The sequence below is a fragment of the Macaca thibetana genome, chromosome 9 (assembly GCF_024542745.1).
Source record: "Macaca thibetana thibetana isolate TM-01 chromosome 9, ASM2454274v1, whole genome shotgun sequence".
NCBI classification, from domain to species: domain Eukaryota; kingdom Metazoa; phylum Chordata; class Mammalia; order Primates; family Cercopithecidae; genus Macaca; species Macaca thibetana.
In genome coordinates, this window is record NC_065586.1 from 32405514 (window position 1) to 32430311 (window position 24798).

Below are 24798 nucleotides of genomic sequence, written 5' to 3' on the forward strand. Positions count from 1 at the left end.
ACCCTCCTGAGCCACAGGCTACAGCCTGAGGGCTCTAAGGCCTGCTTGCAGCTCCCTCCTCCAGGCACTCAGGGATGGGTTCTGGGTGCAGTGTGGGATCCGAAGGGCTCCCAGGATGCCAGAATGCACTCAGGTGGAGCAAAACACCCAGGCTGGGCAGTGGAGGCTGCATTATGTACATTCTCTTAGGGGACAGTCAGGGAAGGTTCCTGGGAGGGCCTGGCAGGCAGGTGGGCCTGCGGGTCAGATGTGCCCCAGTCCCACAGGGAAGCATGACCTGTTTTCTCCTTGGTGGGTTCACAGCCTCTCAGAGAGAGACAGGCAGCCTTGGGGATGGATGCTTATGGCTGAGCTCTGCTGGGACTGGCCTGCACTCAAGGGTCCACAGCTTTGCACCTGCTGCAGCTCTGTCTCCATCTAATCTTCGGGGAGATCTCCCCTGCCAGCTGACAGTTCCATGTGGGAGTGAGATCCCCAGCAACTAGGATCTCAGAGATTTGCAGTAAGATTGAGCGATCTCCCAGTCTCTTAACTCACCTCTTCTTCAGGCACCATTTCGTGCTGGGAAACAGCTGGAGTGCTCAGGTGCTCCTAGTTGGGTTCCCAGCTTCCTCCCTATTCAGCCTCAGCATGTGATCTTTTCTCCATTCACATTTGGTGTTTTCTGTCCAGAGATTGTTCAAATTATGTTGGTATAGTCGAAATTGTGAGCTCTATCTATGGGATCAGCAGTTCCTGGTTGCATCTAGTCAGTTGTCTTGGAAAATGTAAGAGTTAAAGAAAAAGGAAAGAAACACGAAAAATGGCTCAACAGTCAAAGACAGGTTTATTTTGGAGAATAAACTGGAGAGCAATTTCTGGACGATTCAGACAGGAGCACTCTCTCTTACAGACTAAGAGTATTTAAGGGTTCAGGGAGAGAGAGCTTATCACAGGGTAGGAATATTTCTGTGTGGAGAAGTTTATTGCAGGGTTGGAATGTCTCTGGTCGGAGGGGAGGTTATCTTGGGGCTGGCATGTCTCTGGCTGGGGAGGGTTTTATCTTAGGGTTAGAATGTTTCTGGTTGGAGATGTCATTTGTGGCTTATGGTCATGCTGACATTAGCCGTTAGACTGATGCCCTTTGGGGGGATTTAGACAGTTTTTTAAAGGGGAACTTTAAAGTGGCGGTGCTTGTCCAAGATGGCAATGCTCCTGCTCTGTCAGAAAAATTTCCAGTGTTTCTTTGTTGAATTTTTGTCTGGATGATCTGAAAGTGCAGTGTTGAATTCCCCTCCTATTATTGTATTGCACTCAGTCTCTTTTAGTCTGTTAATATTTGCTTTATATATTTAGGTGCTGCAGTGTTTGTACATATATTTATAATTGTTACATCCTCCTGTTGTATTGAGCCCTTTATCATAATATAATGGCTTGATTTATATTTTTAAAATAATTTTTAACTCAAAGTGTATTTTATCTGATATAAATATAGCTACTCCTGCTCTTTTTTGGTTTCCCTTTGGTTGGAAGATCTTTTTCCAACCCTTTGTTTCAGTTTATGAATGTCTTTATAGGTGAAGTAGATTTTCTATAGGCCACATATAGTTGGATCTTATTTTTTTTCATTCAGCCACTCTATGTTTTTAAATTGGAGAATTTTGTCCTTTAACATTCACAGTTATTATGCATAATTAAGGTCTTACTATTGATATCTTGTTGCTAATTTTAGTGTTGCTTTGTAAATTTCTCTTTCTTTCCTACTTTCTTTCTGTCTTCCTTTGTGGTTGTTTTTCTCTGATGGTATGTTTTAATTCATTGCCTTTTGTTTTTAGTGTATCTATTATAGGCTTTCACTTTGTGGTTACCATGAGGCTTACAGAAAATAGCTTATGTAACTAATTATTTTAACCTGATGACAAGTTAACATTGGTCACAAAGAAAAGAGAAACAAACCAAAAAAAACACTTTATACTTTACTCCTCACATTTTGACTTTTAGATATCTCAATTTCTATATTTTTATATTGCCTAATGCATAATACATTTTTCTAGTTATTATTTTTAATAGTTTTGTCTGTCTTCAAACTAAACCTATGAGTCCTTTATATACCACAGTTACAGTATTAGAGTATTCTGAATTTGTATGGTTTCTATTATCAGAGATTTTTTTATAATTTCTGATGTTTCATTGTTACACATTAGCATCCTTTGCCATCAGATTGAGTAACTTCCTTTAGTATTTCTTATAAAACAGGTTTGGGCGTGGTAAGTTTTCTCACCTTTTATTTGTCTAGGAAAATCTTTATCATTCCTTCATGTTAGAAGGATAGCTTTGTTGAATATACTATTTTAGGTTGTCAATTCTTTTCCTTCAGCATTTTGAATATGTCATCTCACTTCCCCCTAACCTGTAAAATTATTAATATTTTTTTATTCTGGGACCTGAAGTCACTTTAGTCAGCTGGTGGTGAAGAGGTATAGGACTCAGGTTCCTCTTGCTGGGGCAGCTGATTCCCTTGGTGCTGGGGTGAGTCTCAGTGCTCCCTCTGTGAGCACTGGCCTAGAATCAAGGACCACATAGTTCTAACCTGCTGTGTTTTACTTTAACAAAGCTGATACTAAGTTCCAATACAGTCCCCACCTCCTGACACTTTCCTCTCCTTCAGGAAGAAAGATTTTGCTGCACACTGTGCCACTTGGGTTTGGGGGAGGGGTGTGAGACTGTACTTTCTGCTCTCTTCAATGAATATTTTCTTGTTATTATGCTAAAACCAGGTGCTGTGACTTCTCACATGATTCCTTTAGTTCTTGTGAAGGTGTTTTCTTGCATGGATAGTCATTCAGTTTGATGTTCCTGTGGATGGATAGGGTTCTTCCTCCATCTTGCTCTGGTGATTCTATCTCAAAGCCTTTCTTCTTATAGCTGAGAAAATGGGTGAGATTTTTTTTAACCAAAGGAAAAATCTTACACCTGAATATAAATTTTAAACTCAAAAAGCCCATCTCAAATTACAAATGTTGCAATTTCTGGAAAACGGTATATGACAATTTGACTATAATACATGTATGTGTGGATTTCTATGAGTTTATTTTTGAATTTATTGAACTTTTTTTTGTTGTTGTTGTTGTTGTTTTTTTGTTTTTTGAGACGGAGTCTCGCTCTGTCACCCAGGCTGGAGTGCAGTGGCGCGATCTCGGCTCACTGCAAGCTCCGCCTCCTGGGTTTACGCCATTCTCCTGCCTCAGCCTCCTGAGTAGCTGGGACTACAGGCGCCCGCCATCGCGCCCGGCTAATTTTTTGTATTTTTAGTAGAGACGGGGTTTCACCGTGGTCTCGATCTCCTGACCTTGTGATCCGCCCGCCTCGGCCTCCCAAAGTGCTGGGATTACAGGCGTGAGCCACCGCGCCCGGCCTATTGAACTTCTTGATGTGAAGATTAATGCTTTGACAAAATTTGGGAACTTTTCATTCATTGTTTATTAAAAATTTTTTTTCTTCTCTTCCTCTCTTCTCCTTTTGGAATGACCATAATGTATATGTTGGTACACTTGGATGGTGGTCCACCAGTTTCTGAGGCTCTCTTAATTTTTTCATTCCTTTTTCTTTATGTTTCTCTCACTAGGTAATTTCAACTTATTTGTCTTTAATTTCACTGCCTTTTAAAATATTCCTTTGATTCCATCTTTCCATTTCAGTTATTGCGGTTTTCAACTCCAGAATTTCTATTTGGTTACTTTGGGAAATTTATATTATGCTATTGATATTCTTTCACAGTGATGTATTATTACGCTTTTCTTTAATTCTTTAGATATGATTCCCTTTAGTTATTTGAATATTTTTATAATAGCCGATTTAGAATATTTGTCTAGTAAGTCCAACATCTTGGCTTCTTCAGGGAGAGTTTTTTTAACTGATCTATTTTTCTTTTGTGTATTGGCTAATTTCTTGTTTCTGTGCATGTCTGATAATTTTTTGTTTAAATTTTAAATAATATAATGTGAAATTCTGAATATTGGATTACTCTTCTTCCCCAGGGTTTGTTATTTTGCTGTTTTTGTTATTTGCTTGATTCGTGCATTTCTTGGACTAGTTTTGTAAAGTTTATATATTTTCTTGTTTGTAACTACTGAAGTCTGCTTAGTTAGCTTAGTGATCAGCTAATGACTAGACAGAGATTTCCTTAAATGTATTAAATTGATGTCTCCCACCCTTGTAGAGGGGCTCCCTGTGTGTCCCTGTGTGTCTTGAGGCATGCTTTCAATGCTGAGGTAAGAAGTTTGTAACGCTGCCTTAGCATTCATTTCCTGCTTGCTCAGAACCTGGGGGTCAGTTAGAGGTGAGAGATCTAGGAATATTCACATCTGTACCTGTACACATCAAACCTGTACACAGCTCTACATATGTGTTTTGTCTATTAGATTCCCTGAGACATGTTAGAGCTTTGTAGAGCCACCCCTTATGGACATCTAATTTCCCAATTTTTCTTTTTGAGATTTTGATGGTCAGCCCCAACCTGGTAATGCTCATCACACATCTACTATGTTAAGCAGTTACCACTGATCATTTTTTGACAAATGCCCTAGCGTGAGGGATATTCTGCACAAAGAAAGCTCTAAGTCAGGTCAAATAGATATATATCTTGACAGTGCATCTTTTCAGGAAGCTGTCAGATACATCATCAAATAGTGGTTATTCTTTAGGAATGGTGCTTTTGGGGATCCTCAAACTTATTTTGCCCTCTCTAGGGGTTTGTTAGGCAGCTAGATTTCACAGCTATTATAGTTGTGAGGCTGTTGGTTGACTGGGCTACCAAGGACCTAGAGTGAGGGGAATGGACTTAGGGCATATTAACATGCTGTTACCAAGATCAGCCATTAGAAAATGTATTTGTTCTATGATGACTGTACACATATTTTCAATTGCACCAACATTATACAAGGTTTTTCTTTTTCCAGATTCTCACCAACATTTGTTATCTTTTGTGTTTTTCGTAATAGTTGTTGTAATAGGTGTGAGGTAATATCTAATTGTGGCTTTAATTTGCGTTTCCCTGATGATTAAAAATGTTGACCATTTTTTCATATACTTGTTGACTATTTATGTGTCTTCTTTTTTTTTGTTTGTTTTTGAGAGACAGTGTCTTGCTCTGTTGCCTGGGCTGGAGTACAGTGGTGCGATCTTGGCCCTTTGCAACCTCCACATCCTGGGTTCAAGTGATTCTCCTGCCTTAACTTCCCAAGTAGCTGGAACTACAGGTGCATGCCACCATGTCTAGCTAATTTTTATATTTTTTAGTAGAGATGGAGTTTCACTATATGTTGACCAGGCTGGTCTCGAACTCCTGATTTCAAGTGATCTGCCTGCCTTGGCCTCCCAAAGTGCTGGGATTACAGGCATGAGCCACAGCATCTGGCCTACGTGTCTTCTTTTGAGAAATATGTATTAGTCTTTTTGTATACCTTTAAATTGGGTTGTTTCTTAATATTCAATTGATTGCATTCCCTACATATTTTGACTATTAACTCCTTATCAGATCTATAGTTGTAAACATCTTCTCCCATTCTGTAGGTTGTCTCTTCATTCTGTTGACTGTTTTGTTTTCTGTGGAGGAACTTTTTACTTTGATACAATTTTCTTATTCTATTTTTGCTTTTGGGGTTGTATAAAAAAGTCATTGCTAAGACCAATGTCAGGGAGCTTTTTCCCTATGTTTTCTTCTAGTAGTTTTATTGTTTTATATTTATTATGGCAGTTCCTCAAAAAATTAAAAATAGAATTACCATCAGATTCAGCAGTTCCATTTCTGGGCATACAGTCAAAAGAAATTAAATTTGTATGTCAAAGAGATATCTGTAATCTTATGTTTATTGCAGCATTATTCACAGTAGACAAGATGTGGAATCGACTTAAGTGTCTGTGTTAGTCCATTATCATGCTGCTATGAAGAAATACCTGAGACTGGGTAATTTATAAAGAAAAGAGATTTAATTGACTCACAGTTCTGCGTGGCAAGGGAGGCCTCAGGAAACTTACAATCATGGCAGAAGGGGAAGCAAACATATCCTTCTTTACAAGGCAGCAGGAGAGAGAAGTGCCTATCAAAGGGGGAAAGCCACTCATAAAACCATCAGATCTCATGAGAACTCATAATCATAAGAATAGCATGGGGGTAACTGCTCCCATGACTCAATCACCTCCCACTGGGTCCCTCCCATGACATATAGGGATTATGGGAACTACGATTCAAGATGAGATTTCGGCGGGGACACACACAAACCATATCAGTGTTCTTTGAAAAATCAATAGATAAAAATGTGCCATATATATACTCAATGAAATATTATGTGGCCTTAAATAAAGAAATGCTGTCAGTTGCAACAGCACTGAAGAACCTGGAGGATATTATGCTAAGTGAAATAATCCAGTCCCATAAAGACATATATTGCAGTCTTGGTAGGTTACATATTTCTATGAATTTATCCATTTATTCTGGATTATTCAATTTTTTGGTATATAATTGTTCATAGTAGTCTTAAAATTTTTTTGTATTTCTGTGGTCAGTTGTAATGTCTCTTCTCTCATTTATAATTGTATTTGTTTGAATTTTCTTTTTTATATAGCTAAAATTTTGCCAATTTTGATTATCCTTTCAAAGAATAAACTCTTAGTTTTGTTGAAGATTTCTAGAGTTTTTCTAGTCTTTATTGCATTTAGTTCTGCTCTGATCTTCATTATTTTCTTCCTCCTATTAATTGTGGACTTAGTTTGCTCTTTGTTTTCTAGTGTTCCATGACATGTACTGCTAGATTTTTAGATTTGAGGTCTTTCTTTTTTTCTTAATGTATACATTCATTGCTATAAACCTCCCTGTTGGGACTGCTGTTACATAATTTCCTTTTTTTCATCTTTTTTTTGAGTTAATATTAGTTTTATTCTTTATGAGTTCTCAAAATCTCACTTATAAGACTTGCCCTTGAATAATGAATTATGTGCTTATTGCATACACCTGTCTACTATTTTATATCGTGTTGTGTATGTGTGCAATATACGCATGATCTAAATGAAGGTGTAAGATGAATTAAATACTCCCTAGTGCCGAAAAAAAGAACTGATAATGATTAAAATTTGTTTCTATAGCAAAAGAGAAATTTCACACAAGTCAAATTGTTCAGTATTCAATATACTTAAATAGTTAAACACAAAAATAATGACTTATATACCTTGCAGGGAAATGGGTAGTTTGTATTTAATTTTCGGAAGCAATTATTTCATTAAAAAGAACTGTCTTCATCAGAGTATTAGCATCTGAAGACCTTTCAGATGCTAACACCTCAAGCGTGTTCAGAACTAGGCAAAAATGTAACACACGTGAGTAAAGCCTTATAATTCAACACAAAGTATGAGTCAATAAGGAGTATTATTCAGTTGGAATCTGGAAGAGCGTGTCTCTCTCAAGACCTTCAAATTCATTTTTATTTTTTATTTATTTTATTTTATTTATTTATTTATTTATTTTTTGAGGCGGAGTCTCGTTCTGTCACCTAGGCTGGAGTGCAATGGCCGGATCTCAGCTCACTGCAAGCTCTGCCTGCTGGGTTTACGCCATTCTCCTGCCTCAGCCTCCCGAGTAGCTGGGACTACAGGCGCCTGCCACCTCGCCCGGCTAGGTTTTTTTTGTATTTTTTAGTAGAGACGGGGTTTCACCGTGTTAACCAGGATGGTCTCGATCTCCTGACCTCGTGATCCGCCCGTCTCGGCCTCCCAAAGTGCTGGGATTACAGGCTTGAGCCACCGCGCCCGGCCTCAAATTCATTTTTAAAACCCTCTAGTGGCCTTCAAAACAAGTCTGCTGCCTAGATATGAGTATCTGTCTCTTTTTTCTTTATTATTATACTTTAAGTTCTAGGGTACATGTGCACAATGTGCAGATTTGTTACATATGTATACATGTGTCATGTTGGTGTGCTGCACCCATTAACTCGTCAATTACATTAGGTATATCTCCTAATGCTATCCCTTCCCCTCCCACCTCCCCACAATAGGCCCTGATGTGTGATGTTCCCCTTCCTGTGTCCAAGTGATCTCGTTGTTTAATTCCTACCAATGAGTGAGAACATGCGGTGTTTGGTTTTCTGTTCTTGCGACAGTTTGCTGAGAATGATGGTTTCCAGCTGCAGCCATGTCCCTACAAAGGACACAAACTCATCCTTTTTCATGGCTGCATAGTATTCCATGGTGTATATGTGTCACATTTTCTTGATCCAGTCTATCACTGATGGACATTTGGGTTGGTTCCCAGTCGTTGCTATTGTGAATAGTGCTGCAGTAAACATATGTGTGCATGTGTCTTTATAGCAGCATGATTTATAATCCTTTGGATATATACCCAGTAATGGAATGGCTGGGTCAAATGGTATTTCTAGTTCTAGATCCTTGAGGAATCACCACACTGTCTTCCACAATGGTTGAACTAGTTTTCAGTCCAACCAACAGTGTAAAAGTGTTCCTATTTCTCCACATCCTCTCCAGCACCTGTTGTTTCCTGATTTTTTAATGATTGCCGTTCTGAGTGGTGTGAGATGGTATCTCATTGTGGTTTTGATTTGCATTTCTCTGATGGCGAGTGATGATGAGCATTTTTTCATGTGTCTGTTGGCTGTATAAATGTCTTCTTTTGAGAAGTGTCTGTTCATATCCTTTGCCCACTTTTTGATGGGGTTGTTTGTTTTCTTCTTGTAAATTTGTTTGAGTTCTTTGTAGGTTTTGGATATTAGCCCTTTGTCAGATGACTAGATTGCAAAAATTATCTCCCATTCTGGTTGCCTGTTCGCTCTGATGGTAGTTTCTTTTGCTGTGCAGAAGCTCTTTAGTTTAATTAGATCCCATTTGTTAATTTTGGCTTTTGTTGCCATTGCTTTTGGTGTTTTAGGCATGAAGTCCTTGCCCATGCCTATGTCCTGAATGGTATTGCCTAAGTTTTCTTCTAGGGTTTTTATGGTTTTAGGTCTAACATTTAAGTCTCTAATCCATCTTGAATTAATTTTTGTATAAAGTGTAAGAAAGGGATCCAGTTTCAGCTTTCTACTTATGGCTAGCCAATGTTCCCAGCAACATTTATTAAACAGGGAATCCTTTCCCCATTTCTTGTTTTTGTCAGGTTTGTCAAAGATCAGATGGCTGAAGATGTGTGGTATTATTTCTGAGGGCTCTGTTTTGTTCCATTGGTCTATATCTCTGTTTTGGTATCAGTACCATGCTCTTTTGGTTACTGTAGCCTTCTAGTATAGTTTGAAGTCAGGTAGCGTGATGCCTCCAGCTTTGTTGTTTAGGCTTAGAATTGTCATGGCAATGCATGCCCTTTTTTGGTTCCATATGAACTTTAAAGCAGTTTTTTCCAATTCTGTGAAGAAAGTCATTGGTAGCATAATGGGGATGGCATTGAATCTATAAATTCCCTTGGGAAGTATGGCCATTTTCACGATATTGATTCTTTCTATCCATGAGCATGGTATGTTCTTCCATTTGTTTGTGTCCTCTTTTATTTCAATGAGCAGTGGTTTGTAGTTCTCCTTGAAGAGGTCCTTCACATCCCTTATAAGTTCAATTCCTAGGTATTTTATTCTCTTTGTAGCTATTGTGAATGGGAGTTCACTCATGATTTGGCTCTCTGTTTGTCTGATTTTGATGTATAGGAATGCTTGTGATTTTTGCACATTGATTTTGTATCCTGAGACTTTGCTGAAGTTGCTTATCAGCTTAAGGAGATTTAGTGCTGAGACGATGGGGTTTTCTAAATATACAATCATGTCATCTGCAAACAGGGACAATTTGACTTCTTCTTTTCCTAACTGAATACCCTTTATTTCTTTCTCTTGCCTGATTGCCCTAGCCAGTACTTCCAACACTATGTTGAACAGGAGTGGTGAGAGAGGGCATCCCTGTCTTGTGCCAGTTTTCAAAGGGAATGCTTCCAGTTTTTGCCCATTCAGTATGATATTGGCTGTGGGTTTGTCATAAATAGCTCTTATTATTTTGAGATATGTTCCATCAATACCAAATTTATTGAGAATTTTTAGCCTGAAGGGCTGTTGAATTTTGTCAAAGACCTTTTCTGCATCTATTGAGATAATCATGTGGTTTTTGTCTTTGGTTCTGTTTATATGATGGATTACATTTATTGATTTGCATATGTTGAACCAGCCTTGCATCCCAGGGATGAAGCCAACTTGATCATGGTGGGTAAGCTTTTTGATGTGCTGCTTTGTTCTGTTTGCCAGTGTTTTATTGAGGATTTTCGCATCGATGTTCGTCAGGGATCTTGGTCTAAAGTTCTCTTTTTCTGTTGTGTCTCTGCCAGGCTTTGGTATCAGGATGATGTTGGCCTCGTAAAATGAGTTAGGGAGGATTCCCTCTTTTTCTATTGAATTGAATATTTTCAGAAGGAATGGTACCAGCTCCTCCTTGTACCTCTGGTAGAATTCGGCTGTGAATCCGTCTGGTCCTGGACTTTTTTTGGTTGGTAGACTATTAATTATTGCCTCAATTTCAGAGCCTATTGTTTGTCTCTTCAGGGATTCAACTTCTTCCTGGTTTAGTCTTGGGAGAGTGTATGTGTTCAGGAATGTATTCATTTCTTCTAGGTTTTCTAGTTTATTTGCGTAGAGGTGTTTATAGTATTCTCTGATGGTAGTTTGTATTTCTGTGGGGTCGGTGGTGATATCCCCTTTATCATTTTTTATTGCATCTATTTGATTCTTCTCTCTTTTCTTCTTTATTAGTCTTGCTAGCAGTCTATCAATTTTGTTGATCTTTTGAAAAAACCAGCTCCTGGATTCATTGTTTTTTCTAAGGGTTTTTTGTATCTCTATCTCCTTTAGTTCTGCTCTGATGTTAGTTATTTCTTGCCTTTTGCTAGCTTTTGTATGTGTTTGCTCTTGCTTCTCTAGTTCTTTTAATTGTGATGTTAGGGTGTCGATTTTAGATCTTTCCTGCTTTCTCTTGTGGGCATTTAGTGCTATAAATTTCCCTCTACACACTGCTTTAAATGTGTCCCAGAGATTCTGGTATGTTGTGTCTTTGTTCTCATTTGTTTCAAAGAACATCTTTATTTCTGCCTTCATTTCGTCATGTACCCAGTAGTCATTCAGGAGCAGGTTGTTCAGTTTCCATGTAGTTGAGTGGTTTTGATTGAGTTTCTTAGTCCTGAGGTCTAGTTTGATTGCACTGTGGTCTGAGAGACAGATTGTTATAATTTCTGTTCTTTTGCATTTGCTGAGGAGTGCTTTACTTCCAACTATGTGGTCAATTTTGGAATAAGTGCAATGTGGTGCTGAGAAGAATGTATATTCTGTTGATTTGGGGTGGAGAGTTCTGTAGATGTCTGTTAGATATGCTTGGTGCAGAGGTGAGTTCAGTTCCTGGATATGTTTGTTAACTTTCTATCTCGTTGATCTGTCTAATGTTGACAGTGGGGTGTTAAAGTCTCCCATTGTTATTGTATGGTAGTCTAAGTCTCTTTGTAAGTCTCTGAGGACTTGCTTTATGTATCTGGGTGCTACTGTATTGGGTGCATATATATTTAGGATAATTAGCTCTTCGTGTTGAATTGATCCCTTTACCATTATCTAATGGCCTTCTTTGTCTCTTTTGATCTTTGTTTGTTTAAAGTCTGTTTTATCAGAGACTAGGATTGCAATCCCTGCCTTTTTTTGTTTTCCATTTGCTTGGTAGATCTTCCTCCATCCCTTTATTTTGAGCCTATGTGTGTCTCTGCATGTGAGATGGGTCTCCTGAATACAGCAGGCTGATGGTTCTTGACTCTTTATCCAATTTGCCAGTCTGTGTCTTTTAATTGGACCATTTAGTCCATTTACCTTTACGGTTAATATTGTTATGTGTGAACTTGATCCTGTCATTATGATATCAGCTGGTTATTTTGCTCATTAGTTGATGCAGATTCTTCCTAGCATTGATAGTCTTTACATTTAGGCATGTTTTTGCAATGGCTGGTACCTGTTTTTCCTTTCCATGGTTAGTGCTTCCTTCAGGATCTCTTGTAGGGCAGGCCTGGGGGTGACAAAATCTCTAAGCATTTGCTTGTCTGTAAAGGGTTTTATTTCTCCTTCACTTATGAAACTTAGTTTGGCTGGATATGAAATTCTGGGTTTAACATTCTTTTCTTTAAGAATGTTGAATATTGGCCCGCACTCTCTTCTGGCTTGTAGAGTTTCTGCGGAGAGATCTGCTGTTAGTCTGATGGGCTTCCCTTTGTGGGTAACCCGACTTTTCTCTCTGGCTGCCCTTAACATTTTTTCCTTTATTTCAACTTTGGTGAATGTGAAAATTATGTGTCTTGCAGTTGATCTTCTCAAGGAGTATCTTTGTGGCGTTCTCTATATTTCCTGAATTTGAATGTTGGCCTGCCTTGCTAGGTTGGGGAAGTGCTCCTGGATAATATCCTGCAGAGTGTTTTCCAACTTCATTCCATTCTCCCCATCACTTTCAGGCACACCAATCAGACGTAGATTTGGTCTTTTCACGTAGTTCCATATTTCTTGGAGGCTTTGTTCATTTCTTTTTACTCTTTTTTCTCTAAACTTCTCTTCTCACTTCATTTCATTCATTGGATCTTCAATCACTGATATTCTTTCTTCCAGTTGATCGAGTCAGTTACTGAAGCTTGTGCATTTGTCATGTAGTTCTCGTGTCATGGTTTTCATCTCTATCAGTTCTTTTTAGGTCTTCTCTGCATTGGTTATTCTAGTTATTCATTCTTCCATTCTTTTTTTCAAGGTTTTTAGTTTCTTCGTGCTGGGTATGTATTTCCTCCTTTAGCTCTGAGAAGTTTGCTCGACTGTAGCCTTCTTCTCTCAAATCGTCAAAGTCATTCTCCATCCAGTTTTGTTCCATTGCTGGCGATGAGCTGCATTCCTTTGGAGGGGGAGATGCGCTCTGAGTTTTTGAATTTCCAGCTTTTCTGCACTGCTTTTCCCCCTTTTTGTAGTTTTATGTGCTTTTGGTCTTTTATGATGGTGACGTACTGATGGGGTTTTGGTGTGGGTGTCCTTTCTGTTTGTTAGTTTCCCTCTAACAGTCAGGACCCTTAGCTGCAGGTCTGTTGGAGTTTGCTTGATATCCACTCCAGACCCTGTTTGTCTGGGTATCAGCAGTGGAGGCTGCAGAAGATAGAATATTGCTGAACAGCAAGTGTTGCTGTCTGATTCTTGCTCTGGAAGCTTTGTCTCAGAGGTGTACCTGGCCATGGGAGGTTTTTGGTGTCAGTCTGCCCCTAGTGGGGGATGTCTCCCAGTTAGGCTACTCAGGGGTCAGGGACCCACTTGAGCAGGCAGTCTGTCTGTTCTCAGATCTCAACCTCTGTGCTGGGAGAACCACTGCTCTCTTCAAAGCTGTTAGACAGGGACATTTACATCTGCAGAGGTTTCTGCTGTTTTTTGTTTAGCTATGCCCTGTTCTCAGAGGTGGAGTCTACAGAGGCAGGCAGGCCTCCTTGAGCTGCGGTGGTCTCCACCCAGTTCAAGCTTCCTGGCAGCTTTGTTTACCTACTTAAGCCTCAGCAATGGCAGGCCCCTCTCCTCCAGCCTTGCTGCTGCCTTGTAGTTAGATCTCAGACTGCTGTGCTAGCAATGAGGGAGCCTCCATGGGCGTGGGACCCTCTGGGCCAGGCATAGGACATAATCTCCTGGTGTGCAGTTTGCTAAGACCCTTGGTAAAGTGCAGTATTAGGGTGGTAGTTACCTGATTTTCCAGGTGTTTTGTGTCTGAGTTTCCCTTGGCTAGGAAAAGGAATTCCCTTCCTCCTTGCGCTTTCCAGGTGAGGTGGTGCCTCACCCTGCTTCAGCCCTCACTGGTTGGGCTACACCCACTGACCAGCACCAACTGTCTGACATGCCCCAGTAAGATGAAACCGGTACCTCAGTTGAAAATGCAGAAATCACCAGTCTTCTGTTTCACTCACACTGGGAGTTGGAGGCTGGAGCTGTTCCTCTTCAGCCATCTTGGGCGCCCCCTCTGCATCATTTCATGTTTCTTATATTGTGTTTCCATTTTAGTTTATCTTGAGATATTTTTGATTTTCCTTTTCATTTTCTCATTGACTCATTGGTTATCCAGGACTGTTCCACTCAATTTTTCCACATTTTCAGTTTTCTGAAAAATTTCCTGTGATTGATTTCTAGTTTTATATCATTGTGGTAAGAAAAGATAATTGATATGATTTCAGTCTTCTAAAATTTGTTAAGACTTATTTTGTGGCCTAAAATATGACCTGCAGTCATACCTTGGAGATAACTGCAGGTTCACTTCTAGACCACCACAATAACGCAAATATCACAATAAAGCAAGTTACACATTTTTTGTTTCATGGTACATATGAAAGTTATGTTTCAGGTCTAATATCCAGTGTCTATAAGAAACTTAAACACATTTACAAAAAAATAAACAACAACAACAACAACAAACAACCCCATTAAAAAGTGGGAAAAAGACATGAATGGACGCTTTTCCAAAGAAGACATACATGTGGCCAACAATCATATTAAAAAACTTAACATCACTGATCATTAGAGAGATGCAAATCGAAACCATGAGATGCCATCTCACACCAGTCAGAATGGCTATTACTAAAAAGCCCCAAAATAACTGATGCTGGCAAAGTTGCAGAGGAAAAGGAACACTTATACACAATTGGTGGTTGTGTAATTTAGTTCAACCATTGTGGAAGACAGTATGATGATTCATCAGAGACCTAAAAACAGAAATAGCATTCAGCGCAGCAATCCCGTTACTGGGTATATACCCAAAGGAATAGATACCATTCTCCTATGAAGACATGTGCACATGTATGTGCCTGTTTGTTGCTTACTACTCTGTGCCTGAGTGGGTACCTAAGGTGTAAGACAAAGTTCCCTTTACTTTTTCCTCTGTTTTTCTCAAGCAGAGGGAGTTTCTTACCATAGCCACCACAGTTGGAAATGTGCTGGGTCTCACCTGAAGCCAGCATATCTCAGAGTCTCACCCGATGCCCATAGCATACCACCTAGATCTTGCTGCTGATTATTCAAGGCCGAAGGGCTCTTTAGTCAGCAGGTGATAGATCTTGCCAGGACTGGATTCTTCCCTTGAAGGTGGCAAGTTCCCTTTTGGCCCAGGATGTGTCTAGAAATGTCTTCCAGGAGCTAGGGCCTGGAACGGAGGCCTCAAAATTCTCCTCAGTGCCCTATCCTACTGTGGCTGAGCTGGTATCCAAGATACAAGATGAAATCCTCTTTATTCATCTCTCTCTTCTCCTCAAGAAGAAGGAAGGGGACTTTTTTGGAGCTGTGAGTTGCACTACCTGGGGTTGGAGGAGGGTTGGCACAGCACTCCTTTAGCTGTCCTGGCTTGTATCTCAGTAGATGCCCCCTAAGTCCACTGGCTCTGAATCCAGCTCAGCAGTAGGACTTACCCAGGAGTTGCAGTCCTTGTGGCCTATATTGCCTTTCAAGTTAAGTTTCAGGGAACTTTAGCCCATGGTGGTGAGGCTTACCAGAACTCAAGTTCTAACAGCAGAAATATGCAGTTCCCTTTTGGCCTCTCTCCATAGGTGGGCATCAGCTGAGTTTAGCTTGATTTTTCTTTCTGCCATGACAGGGTAGCACTGAGTTCAATGCAAAGTCTCACAATCACTGCACTATTTCTCTCAAAAAGCACAAATAATTTCTCTCTGCACCAAGCGGACACTGCTGATCAATGAGGGAGGCAGGGCATTAGCAATTCAAGACTGTCTTTTCTACCCTATTCAGTGCCTCTTTCAACAATATGAAGTTAAAACCAGATACTGTGAGTGTTCAGCAGATTTTTGGTTCCTATTAAGGTGCTTTTTCATGTACAGATAGTTTTAAATTTGTTGTTTCTGCAAGGGGGATAATTGGTGTAACCTTCTATTTGACCATCTTGCTCCACCACTGTGGGTATCCAGGATAGCACTTTTATTAGCTACAGGAATCCTCACTATGTGGACTGTAGTGGGGCTCTGTGTCATGACCCCGTGACTATTAAATGATCATAAACATCTAATGGAGAGCCCCTCAATCTCTTCCTTGAGACCTTATTGTTGAGCAACTAGAGCCATAGATGTATTTGAGAAGGGACTTAAAAAGATGGTCCAGGAGTGAGTGCCCAGTTACATTTTTACATCATTCTAACTGCTAATGAAATATTGGTATCTTGGCAGTAGGTTCTTTTGTCTTGCATGGAAATTTTTCAGTTAAGATCTGGATTGTGCTGCTAACTATTTCACATCATCGTGTTCAATTGAGCTAGATAACCAATGAGAGTAGCACAAATGAACCTAGGTCTGAGTTTGGTAAATGATGTTATTTGTCATCTGCTGTTCTTACTTCTTATTGCTGAAGTAAGAGACTATCAGGTAGCTTTCAGGGCACTTTGCAGGTGACTGGAAGAGTGGTCAAAAAAAGTTTTTCAGTGGCAGGGAACTCACCACAATTGGACAAAATTAGTCAGAGGCCAAATAGCAGCCAGCTAAGAAAGGAGAGGGTCTCATATGTATATAATACTTTCCCCCTACCTACTTCTTTATCCTTCTTGGACAAAGTGGCCATGGAAGGACATTCTGAATGAGGAGGTCTGCAGTGACATACCTCGTAAGTGCCACTGTCCCTAATTAAATGTAATAGGAGTAACTCATTTAAGGTAAAGGTGAACTATTCACATCTCTTCTATGGTCTCTTTTGATTGGTGTGCAATATGATCCTGAGGACTCTACATAATTTTTCATCACACATGGAAAAATCAATAAAACATGAAAACATGCATTGTAGACATTTAGTGCTAGGAACATGCTTAAATTTAACAATCGTCATTGGATACAATTTTGCATGTAGCATCTATGCAAATTTTGGTCACCAACTAATTTGTTTTCTGGTTTATCTTTCCTGTATTTCCATTTCTAAAAGTAAGTATCTCTTTACATTTATTTCCTAATGGATAGCATACTTGATATCTTTCTTCTATTTCAATTTTTTCTCACTTAAACATTACTTTCTATAAATCCCTCTAAATCAGGTTATAACAATCTTTTCATTACTTTTAGAGCTGCCTGTACAACTCTTTGTATCACATTAGATATTGTAGTTGATAATACCATAAATTATAATATATACTTTTTTATTAACCAATCTCATATGCTTGTACATTTAAGTGCTTTTGAGTATTTTGCAATTAAAAGTATGCTGTAATGAATAAACTACGTATGAATTTTCATTGCTTTGCCTATGAATATATATTAATCTAAATTATAAATAATCAAGAACAAGTAGAGGCTAATATAAATATTTGATGCCAAGAAATATCAAAATAATGAGACTACTTCACCTCAGATCCTCTAAAGTTATTGTCACTATTTTCATGTAACATCTAGAATTATAGTAATTTACTTATATTTTACATGTATAAAAATGAGACAGAATATGACTATACTTGTTATAAATCTGAAATCTAAAAATTTCACTATAGTTTTTTTATGGTTAGTGCACTAAATTTATTAATTTGTGTAGCTCATAATGATGTACCAGAAGAAAATCTTATGCTTGAACAAGACACAAAGTCAAAAACGGAAGTGGAAGTAAAGAAACAAAAATCTTTCCAAGATAATCAACTCAATAGTAAGTATAATAATTGTAGATAACCTTAAAATAATTTAAGATTAATTTTTAATTGCCAAGAAAAATTATATACATTCATCGTGTACCACATGGTATTTTAATATATATACACATTGTGGAATAACAAAATCAAGCTATTTAACATGTACATTACCTTGTTTTTTTGTGTGTTGAGAAGACTTAAAATATCTCTTAACAATTTTCAATTATGTAATATGTTATTATTAACAGTACTCATGATGTACAGTAGATCTCTTAAACATTTCTCATTTCCAGCTGAACTTTGTGTCCTTTGACCAACATTGCTTCAGTCCTCCCACCATCGGCCTCTTGTAACCAACATTTTACTCTCTGTTCCTATGAGCTTGACTTTTTAAAACTCCACATATAGATAAGATGATACAGTATTTGTTTTAAGTGACTGGCTTACTTTATTTAACATTATGTTCTCCACGTTCATCCATATTATCACAAATGACAGAATTTACTTCCTTTTTTAAGGCTCATTTTCCTTTTCTATTGGTCTGTGGCTGGACACTAAGTTTGATTCCGTGTCTTGGCTATTGTGAGTAATGTTACTGTGAACATGGGAGTACAAATATCTCTTTTATATACTGATTTCATATCCTTTGGAGGTATATCCAGAAGTGAAATTGTGGATAATATTGTAGTTCTATTTTAAATTATTTGAGGAATCCCTGTAGTGTTTTCCATTATGGCTTTACTAATTTACATTCCTACCAACAGCATACAAGGGTTCCCTTCTCTTCACATCTTTACCAGCACTTATCTTCCATCTTTTTGATAATAGTTACTTTAATGTGTGGGAAGTGGTATCTCATTGTGGTTTTAATTTGCATGTCCCTGATGATTAGTGATGTTGAACAGTTGTTCATATACCTGTTGGCTATTTGCATGTCTTCGTTAGAGAAATGTCTATTCAGATCCCATGCTCATCTTTTATTTGGTTGTTTTCTAACTATTGAGTTGTTTGAGCTGCTTCTGTAAATTGGATCTTAACTGCTTATCAGATTTATGATTTGCAAATGCTTTCTCTCATGCAGTAAGCTATTTCTTCATACTGTTAATTGTTTGCTTTGCTGTGCAGAACTTTTTAGTTTGGTTTAATACCATTTAGTTATTTTTGCTATTATTATCTTTTTCATTACCTTGCTTTTGGGGGCATATCCAAAAAATCTTTGCCCAGATCAACATAATCGAGTGTTTCTCATGTTTTCTTCTAGCAATCCTAGTTTCAGATCCTAAATGTATGTCATTAATCCAATTTGAGTTGATTTTTGTATATAGTGTGAGATGAAGGTATAATTTTATTCTTCTGCATGTGGATATCTAGTTTTTCAACACCATTGTGTATTTTATTCCATTGATCTACGTGTCTGTTTTTATACCAGTACTATGCTGTCTTGTTTGCTGTAGCTAAATAATATGTTTTAAAATTAGGATGTACAGTGCCTCCTCCAGCTTTGTTTTTCTTGCTCAAGATTGCTTCGGCTATTCAGGGTCTTTTATGGTTACATATGAATTTTTGGATTTTTTCTATTTATGTCAAAAAATGTTATTGGGATTTTGATAGGGATTAAATTCGTAACTGATGGGTATTATAACAATATTAATTCTTCCAATCCAGGAACATGGGATATCTTTTTATTTATTTGTGCTTTCTTAAACTTCTTTTACTAATATTTTATAATTTTCGTTGTAGAACTTTTTTTCCTCCTTGTTTAAGTTTATTCCTAGGAATTTTTTTTTGTAGATATTGTAAATGAGATGTTTTTGATTTCTTTTTCAGACAGTTCATTGTTAGAGTATAGGAACACTACTAATGTTTGTGTGTTGATTTTCTGCCCTGAGAATTTTTTTAATTTAATCGTTTGTTCTAATAGATTCTATTAGTGGAGTCTTTAGAGTTTTCTATATATTAGTTTATGTTATCTGACCAAGATAACTTTACTTCCCCCATCCAATCTGAATGCCTTCTGTTTCTTTTTTTTCCCGTAATTTATTTGCCTGGGGCTGCCAGTGCTCTGTAGAACAGAAGTGGTGAGAATAAGCATCCTTGTCTTGTTTCTTATCTTAGAAGAAAGGCTCTCAACTTACTACCATTAAGTATAATGTTAGCTGTGGCTTGTTTGTTGTATATGGCTTTTATTGTGGTGAGGTACAATCCTCCTATACCTAACTGGTTGAAAGTTTGTTTTTGAAATGTTTTTGAATTTTAATGGATGTTTTTTCTGCATCTATTTAGATTATCATGTGGTTTTTGTCCCCCATTCTGTTAATGTGATGCATCACATTTATTGCTTTATGTTGAGCCATCCTTGCACCCAAGAGATAAATCACACTTGATCATGGTGAATTATTCTTTAAATGTGCTATTGAATTTAGTTTGTTAGTATTTTGTTGAGGTTTTCCATGATCATCAGAGATATTGACCTTTAATTGTCTTTTCTTGTAGTGTCCTTGTCTGGCTTTGGTATTAGTAATGCTGGCCTCCTAAAATGAGTTTGGAAGTTATCTCTCTTCTATTTTTTTGAAAAATTTGAGGGGCATTAGCATTAATTCTTCTTAAAACATTGGGTAGAATTTAGCAGTGTATCCATGAGGCCTTAGCTTTTCTTTAATACAATACTTTATATTAGTGATTTAATCTCCTTACTCATTATTGGTTTATTCATATTTCTCTTCTTCATGATTTAGTCATGATAGGTTGCATGTATCTAGGAATTATTCATTTCTTCTTGGTTATTGAAATTGGTGGCATATAGTTATTCATAGTAGCCTCTCGTGATCTTTTGTATCTCTAGATACAAAAGTATCTAAAAGATAGTTCTTCTATTCCTGATTTTGAGTCTTTTCTCTTTGTTAGTTTCATTAAAGGTTTGTTGATTTTGTTTGTCTTTTCAAAATACCAGCTGTTAGCTTTGTTGATCTATTCTATTTTTTAATCCCTTCTATTGTTTTTGTAGTATCTATTTTGTTTATTTCTTCCATGATCTTTATTATTTTCTTCCTTCTATAAACTTTGGATTTAGTTTGTTCAATTTTCCTTAGTTCCCTGTGGTGTAACATTGGGATCTTTTATTTAATGTGGGCTTTTAGTTCTATAAATGGTACAATTGTACAGTGTGTTTGTGTTTTAAGCTGTGTTATTACAAAAGAGTAAAAAAGGAAAAAACATTAAAAAGTTTATTAAATAAAAAGTTACAGTAAACTCAGGTTAATTTATTATTGAATAAAGAAAATTTATTCAAAATTTAGTGTAACCCAAGTATGCAGTGTTTATTAAGTCTACAGTAGTGCATAGTAATGTCCTAGGCCTTCACATTCACTTAGCACTCACTCACTGACTCACTCAGAGTAACTCTTAGTTCTGCAAGCTACCTTGATGGTAAGTACTCTATACAGACATATCAGTTTTAAAACCTTTTATACCATATTCGTGCTATGTTTTTCTAATTTTTCTGTTTAGAGACACACATTTTTACCATTGTATTCAAATTGAATACAGTATTTAGTGTAGTAACATACTGTACAGCTTTATAGCATAGGAGCAGTAGACTATATCATATGACTTAGGTATGTAGTAGGCTAAACCATGTAGGTTTATGTAAGTAACTCTGTGATGTTTATGCAGTGATAAAATTGCCTAAGGACACATGTCTCGGGACACATCCCTGTCATTAAGTGACACACATAACTATTTTCTCTAACTTGTCTGATCCTTCTAAAAAATGTTTTGAATTTTTTATGAGGCAGTTCTTACATCTGCATTTCTTTGGGATCAGCTTCAGGAGATTATTGTGGTGTTTTGGTCATGTTGTATCTTTGGTTTTTCATATTTCTTGTTGCTTTACATTGATGTCTGCAAATCTGGTGCAGCAGTCACCTCTTATAGCCTCTTCTGACTAGTTTAGCTGTTGAAAGACCTTCTCCTACAGGGGTTTGAGGGCACTTGCTGGGTGGGTTGCTGCAGTTCTGGCACTCATGAGATTGAGAGTTGTGTCACCTTTGTGTAGCTCTGGGAGCTGAGGTTGGTGGTGACAGAGATTTCGAGGATCCTCAGCAGCCAATGCTGTGAATGTTTGCAATTGTGGCAAAAGTTATTGGTGTCTTCAGTGGCAATGACTATTAAAGTTCTTCTGATTTATTTTTCTCTCAGTGGGAAGGGTTTGCTGATAAAATCCCTCTTGGTACTGGGTCTGACTTATCAGCTTGCTTGCATTGGTAGTGGCATGAGTATTTGATGAGTGGTGGCAATGGAGTGGCTACAGAACTGAGATGTGAAACACAGGAATGTGTGGAGGGATCATGGATCTGGGATCCAGGGCAGTAACAGCACTGGTGCCCAGGGCACATGCACCTCTGCTGCCACCTTGGTATCAGAAGGCAAAGTGCAGATTCCTGTGAAATAGCTGGGGAGCTAAGAATGAGAATACTGATATCCACACAGTTTGAGCTGCTCTGGAGTTGGGGCACAGTATAGCTCTCTATGGTGGCTAAACCAGTGCCTGGAGCATGGGTACACACAGTGAATGTGTGACTCTGGGATTTGGAGTGCAGACTACCTTGCTGTGACAATGATTCCCAATGTCTGAGATGTGGGTGGGTTCAATGTAGACATAAAACCCAGGTCTGGAATGTGGTTACTTACGGAGTGACTATGTTTTGGATCAGGGCACACATAGGGTTAGAGGAGGTGGTGACTTCTTTCCCAATAGTGACTCAACAGTGCTGATTCTTGTTTGGAGGAGGAGTGTACAGACACATCACCCTTTCTGGGGTTTCCTGGTGGGGATGGCTCTTGGTTACCTCAGTAGAAAGAAATGGCAGTGTCCTGGGTGGATCAGGCCATTGGGAACCATGGTGGTTCTAGCAGCATGGCTGATGCCTATAGCCTCCACCTTTTGTCTTTGCTCCTAGCTATCTCCTGGTGTCTAAGATATGCTGACCTCACCAGAGATCCTTTCTACTTGGACATTGTGCTCCACTGTGTTGCTACAGATTCATTAATGGGCCCATGACACCTCTCTGGGCTATAGTAGTTTGTGAAAGGTATCTATATTTGTTTCGTAGAGGGAGGGATGAAGGTTGCTTTCTCCTCTGCCATCTTGGTGCTGTCCTACCTTATTTATTTTTTAAACCACTTTACTAAGGTTGATTTTTTGTGTATAGTGTAAGATAAGGGTTTGATTTCATTCTTTAGCATGTGGATATTCTGTTTCCCCGATGCTATTGAGGAGACTATGCTTTCCCTTTTGTGTATTCATACCACCCTTGCAGAATATCAGTTCACAATCTGTGCATAGGGATTAATTCTGGACTCCCTGTTACATTGGTGTATATGTCTTTTATGTCAGTACACATTTTTGTGATTATAGTTATCCTTAATACTTTTGCTTTTGACTTTTATACTAGAGTTAAAATGATTCATGTACCACTATTACAGTATTACATTATTTTCTGATGTATTATTTTCAAAACATTATTTTCAATGTATTTACTTGCTAGTGATATTTATACTTTCATACACTTTGGTATGACTGTTGAGCATCCTTTCATTTCAACTTTAAGAATTTCCTTTATTGGTTCTTGTAAGGCTGGTCTAGTGTTGATTAACTCGCTAAATTTTTGTTTGTCTGGGAAAGTATCTATGCTTAACTTTTAAAGCACTATTTTTCTGGCTGTAGTATTCTTGGTTGACATTTATTTCATTCAGTACTTTGAATATATTATTTTATTCTCTTCTGGACTGCAAGGTTTCTGCTGAAAAGCTTATTGATAGTTTTATGGGTTTATCTTGTATGTGATGTCATTTTTTTTCTTTCCATTTTCAAAATTTTCTTTGAGTTTTGACAATTTAATGTGTTTCAATGTAAACATCTTAAGATTCAACCTATTTAGGATTCTTTGTGTTTCATGTATCTGGAAGTCCATTTTCCTCCTCAGATTTGAAAAAACTGTATTCATTATTTCTTTAAATAAGCCTTCTGCCATTTTCCCTCTCTTTCTTCTTGGACTTCCATATGCATATATTGGTTCACTTGATGGTATCCCATACATCTTGTAGGATTTCTTCACTCTTTTTCATTATTTTTCTTTTTGTTTCTCATAATGAGACATTTCAAAAGACCTGTCTTAGAGTTTGTTGCTTTGCTATTTTCTTCTGCTTGATAAAGTCTACTTTTGAGGCTATCTATGAAATTTTTCAGTTTATTCATTGTGTTCCTCAGTTCCAGAATTTCTGTTTGGTTTACATTTTTATGGTTGGTAAGTCTTTGTTGAACCTCTCATTTTTTGTTCATGTGTTGCTTCCCTAATTTTATTTGGTTGTCTATCTGTGTTCTATTTTAGTACACTGAGCTTGTTTAAGGCCGTTATTTTTATGTCTTTATCAGGAAGGTCATAGATCTCCATTTTTAAGAATCTCCTATTTGAGCTATATTTTGTTACTTTGGTGGAGTCATATTGCCCTGATTCTTCATGATCCTTGTATTTTCACTGATGTATGTGCATTTAAAGAAGCATCTTTACATGCTGGCTTTGGCCCTTCACTAGACAGCCCAGCCAGAGTTTGTATGGGTCTATTAGCAGGGTTCATGGGCAGGTCAGCTGTCAGGGTCCACAGGAGTGCTAGCTCTCAGGGTTTGTGGGTAAGCCTGCTGCTGTGATTTGTATGTCAGCTATTGGGTCCGTACTGTTTATTGAGAGCTTCTGACCAACCCCCTTCCTGCCTTTTTTTTGTTTTTTAGCTACCTTCAGGTGATCTAGCTATGCTGATTCCCTGAGTGTTTTGATTGTGATGCAATATAAGTAGGACTCTCAGGTTATACCATAATTGGCTGGGAAAAGTCCAATGCTCACTTTATTCCCCATAGGAAAACTGAAAGGCCCAGGAGATCTCTCTTGGCACTGTGCTGTGCCAACTTGGGGGAGGTATGACATGAGTAGAGATGAAACTGTTCTTATTATCCTTTAATTGCACTTTTGCCTTGTTTCTGTGTTCCACTGCTGTGCTGTAGCCTCTCGTTTGAATTCCAGAGGTCTCATAAAGGTGATTTTATCCTAGTCTGGTTGTTAAGTCTGCATTTTTGTGGAAGCATGAGGGCTGGGTATC

At 38.0% G+C, this 24798-nt stretch overlaps 1 protein-coding gene across 22 annotated transcripts in view; it reads left to right on the plus strand.

Moving 5' to 3' along the window:
- The window catches only part of CCDC7 (coiled-coil domain containing 7), a 440951-nt gene that overhangs the window by 212179 nt on the left and 203974 nt on the right, over positions 1 to 24798 (plus strand). For 21 of the 22 annotated variants that reach the window (XM_050804671.1, XM_050804673.1, XM_050804674.1 and 18 more), the window contains one exon: positions 17556 to 17663. The exons of the other annotated variant lie outside the window; for it this stretch is intronic. In XM_050804671.1, coding sequence (XP_050660628.1) covers positions 17556 to 17663 — 108 coding nt within the window. The remainder of the gene's footprint in view (positions 1 to 17555; positions 17664 to 24798) is intronic. 22 annotated transcript variants of the gene reach the window in all.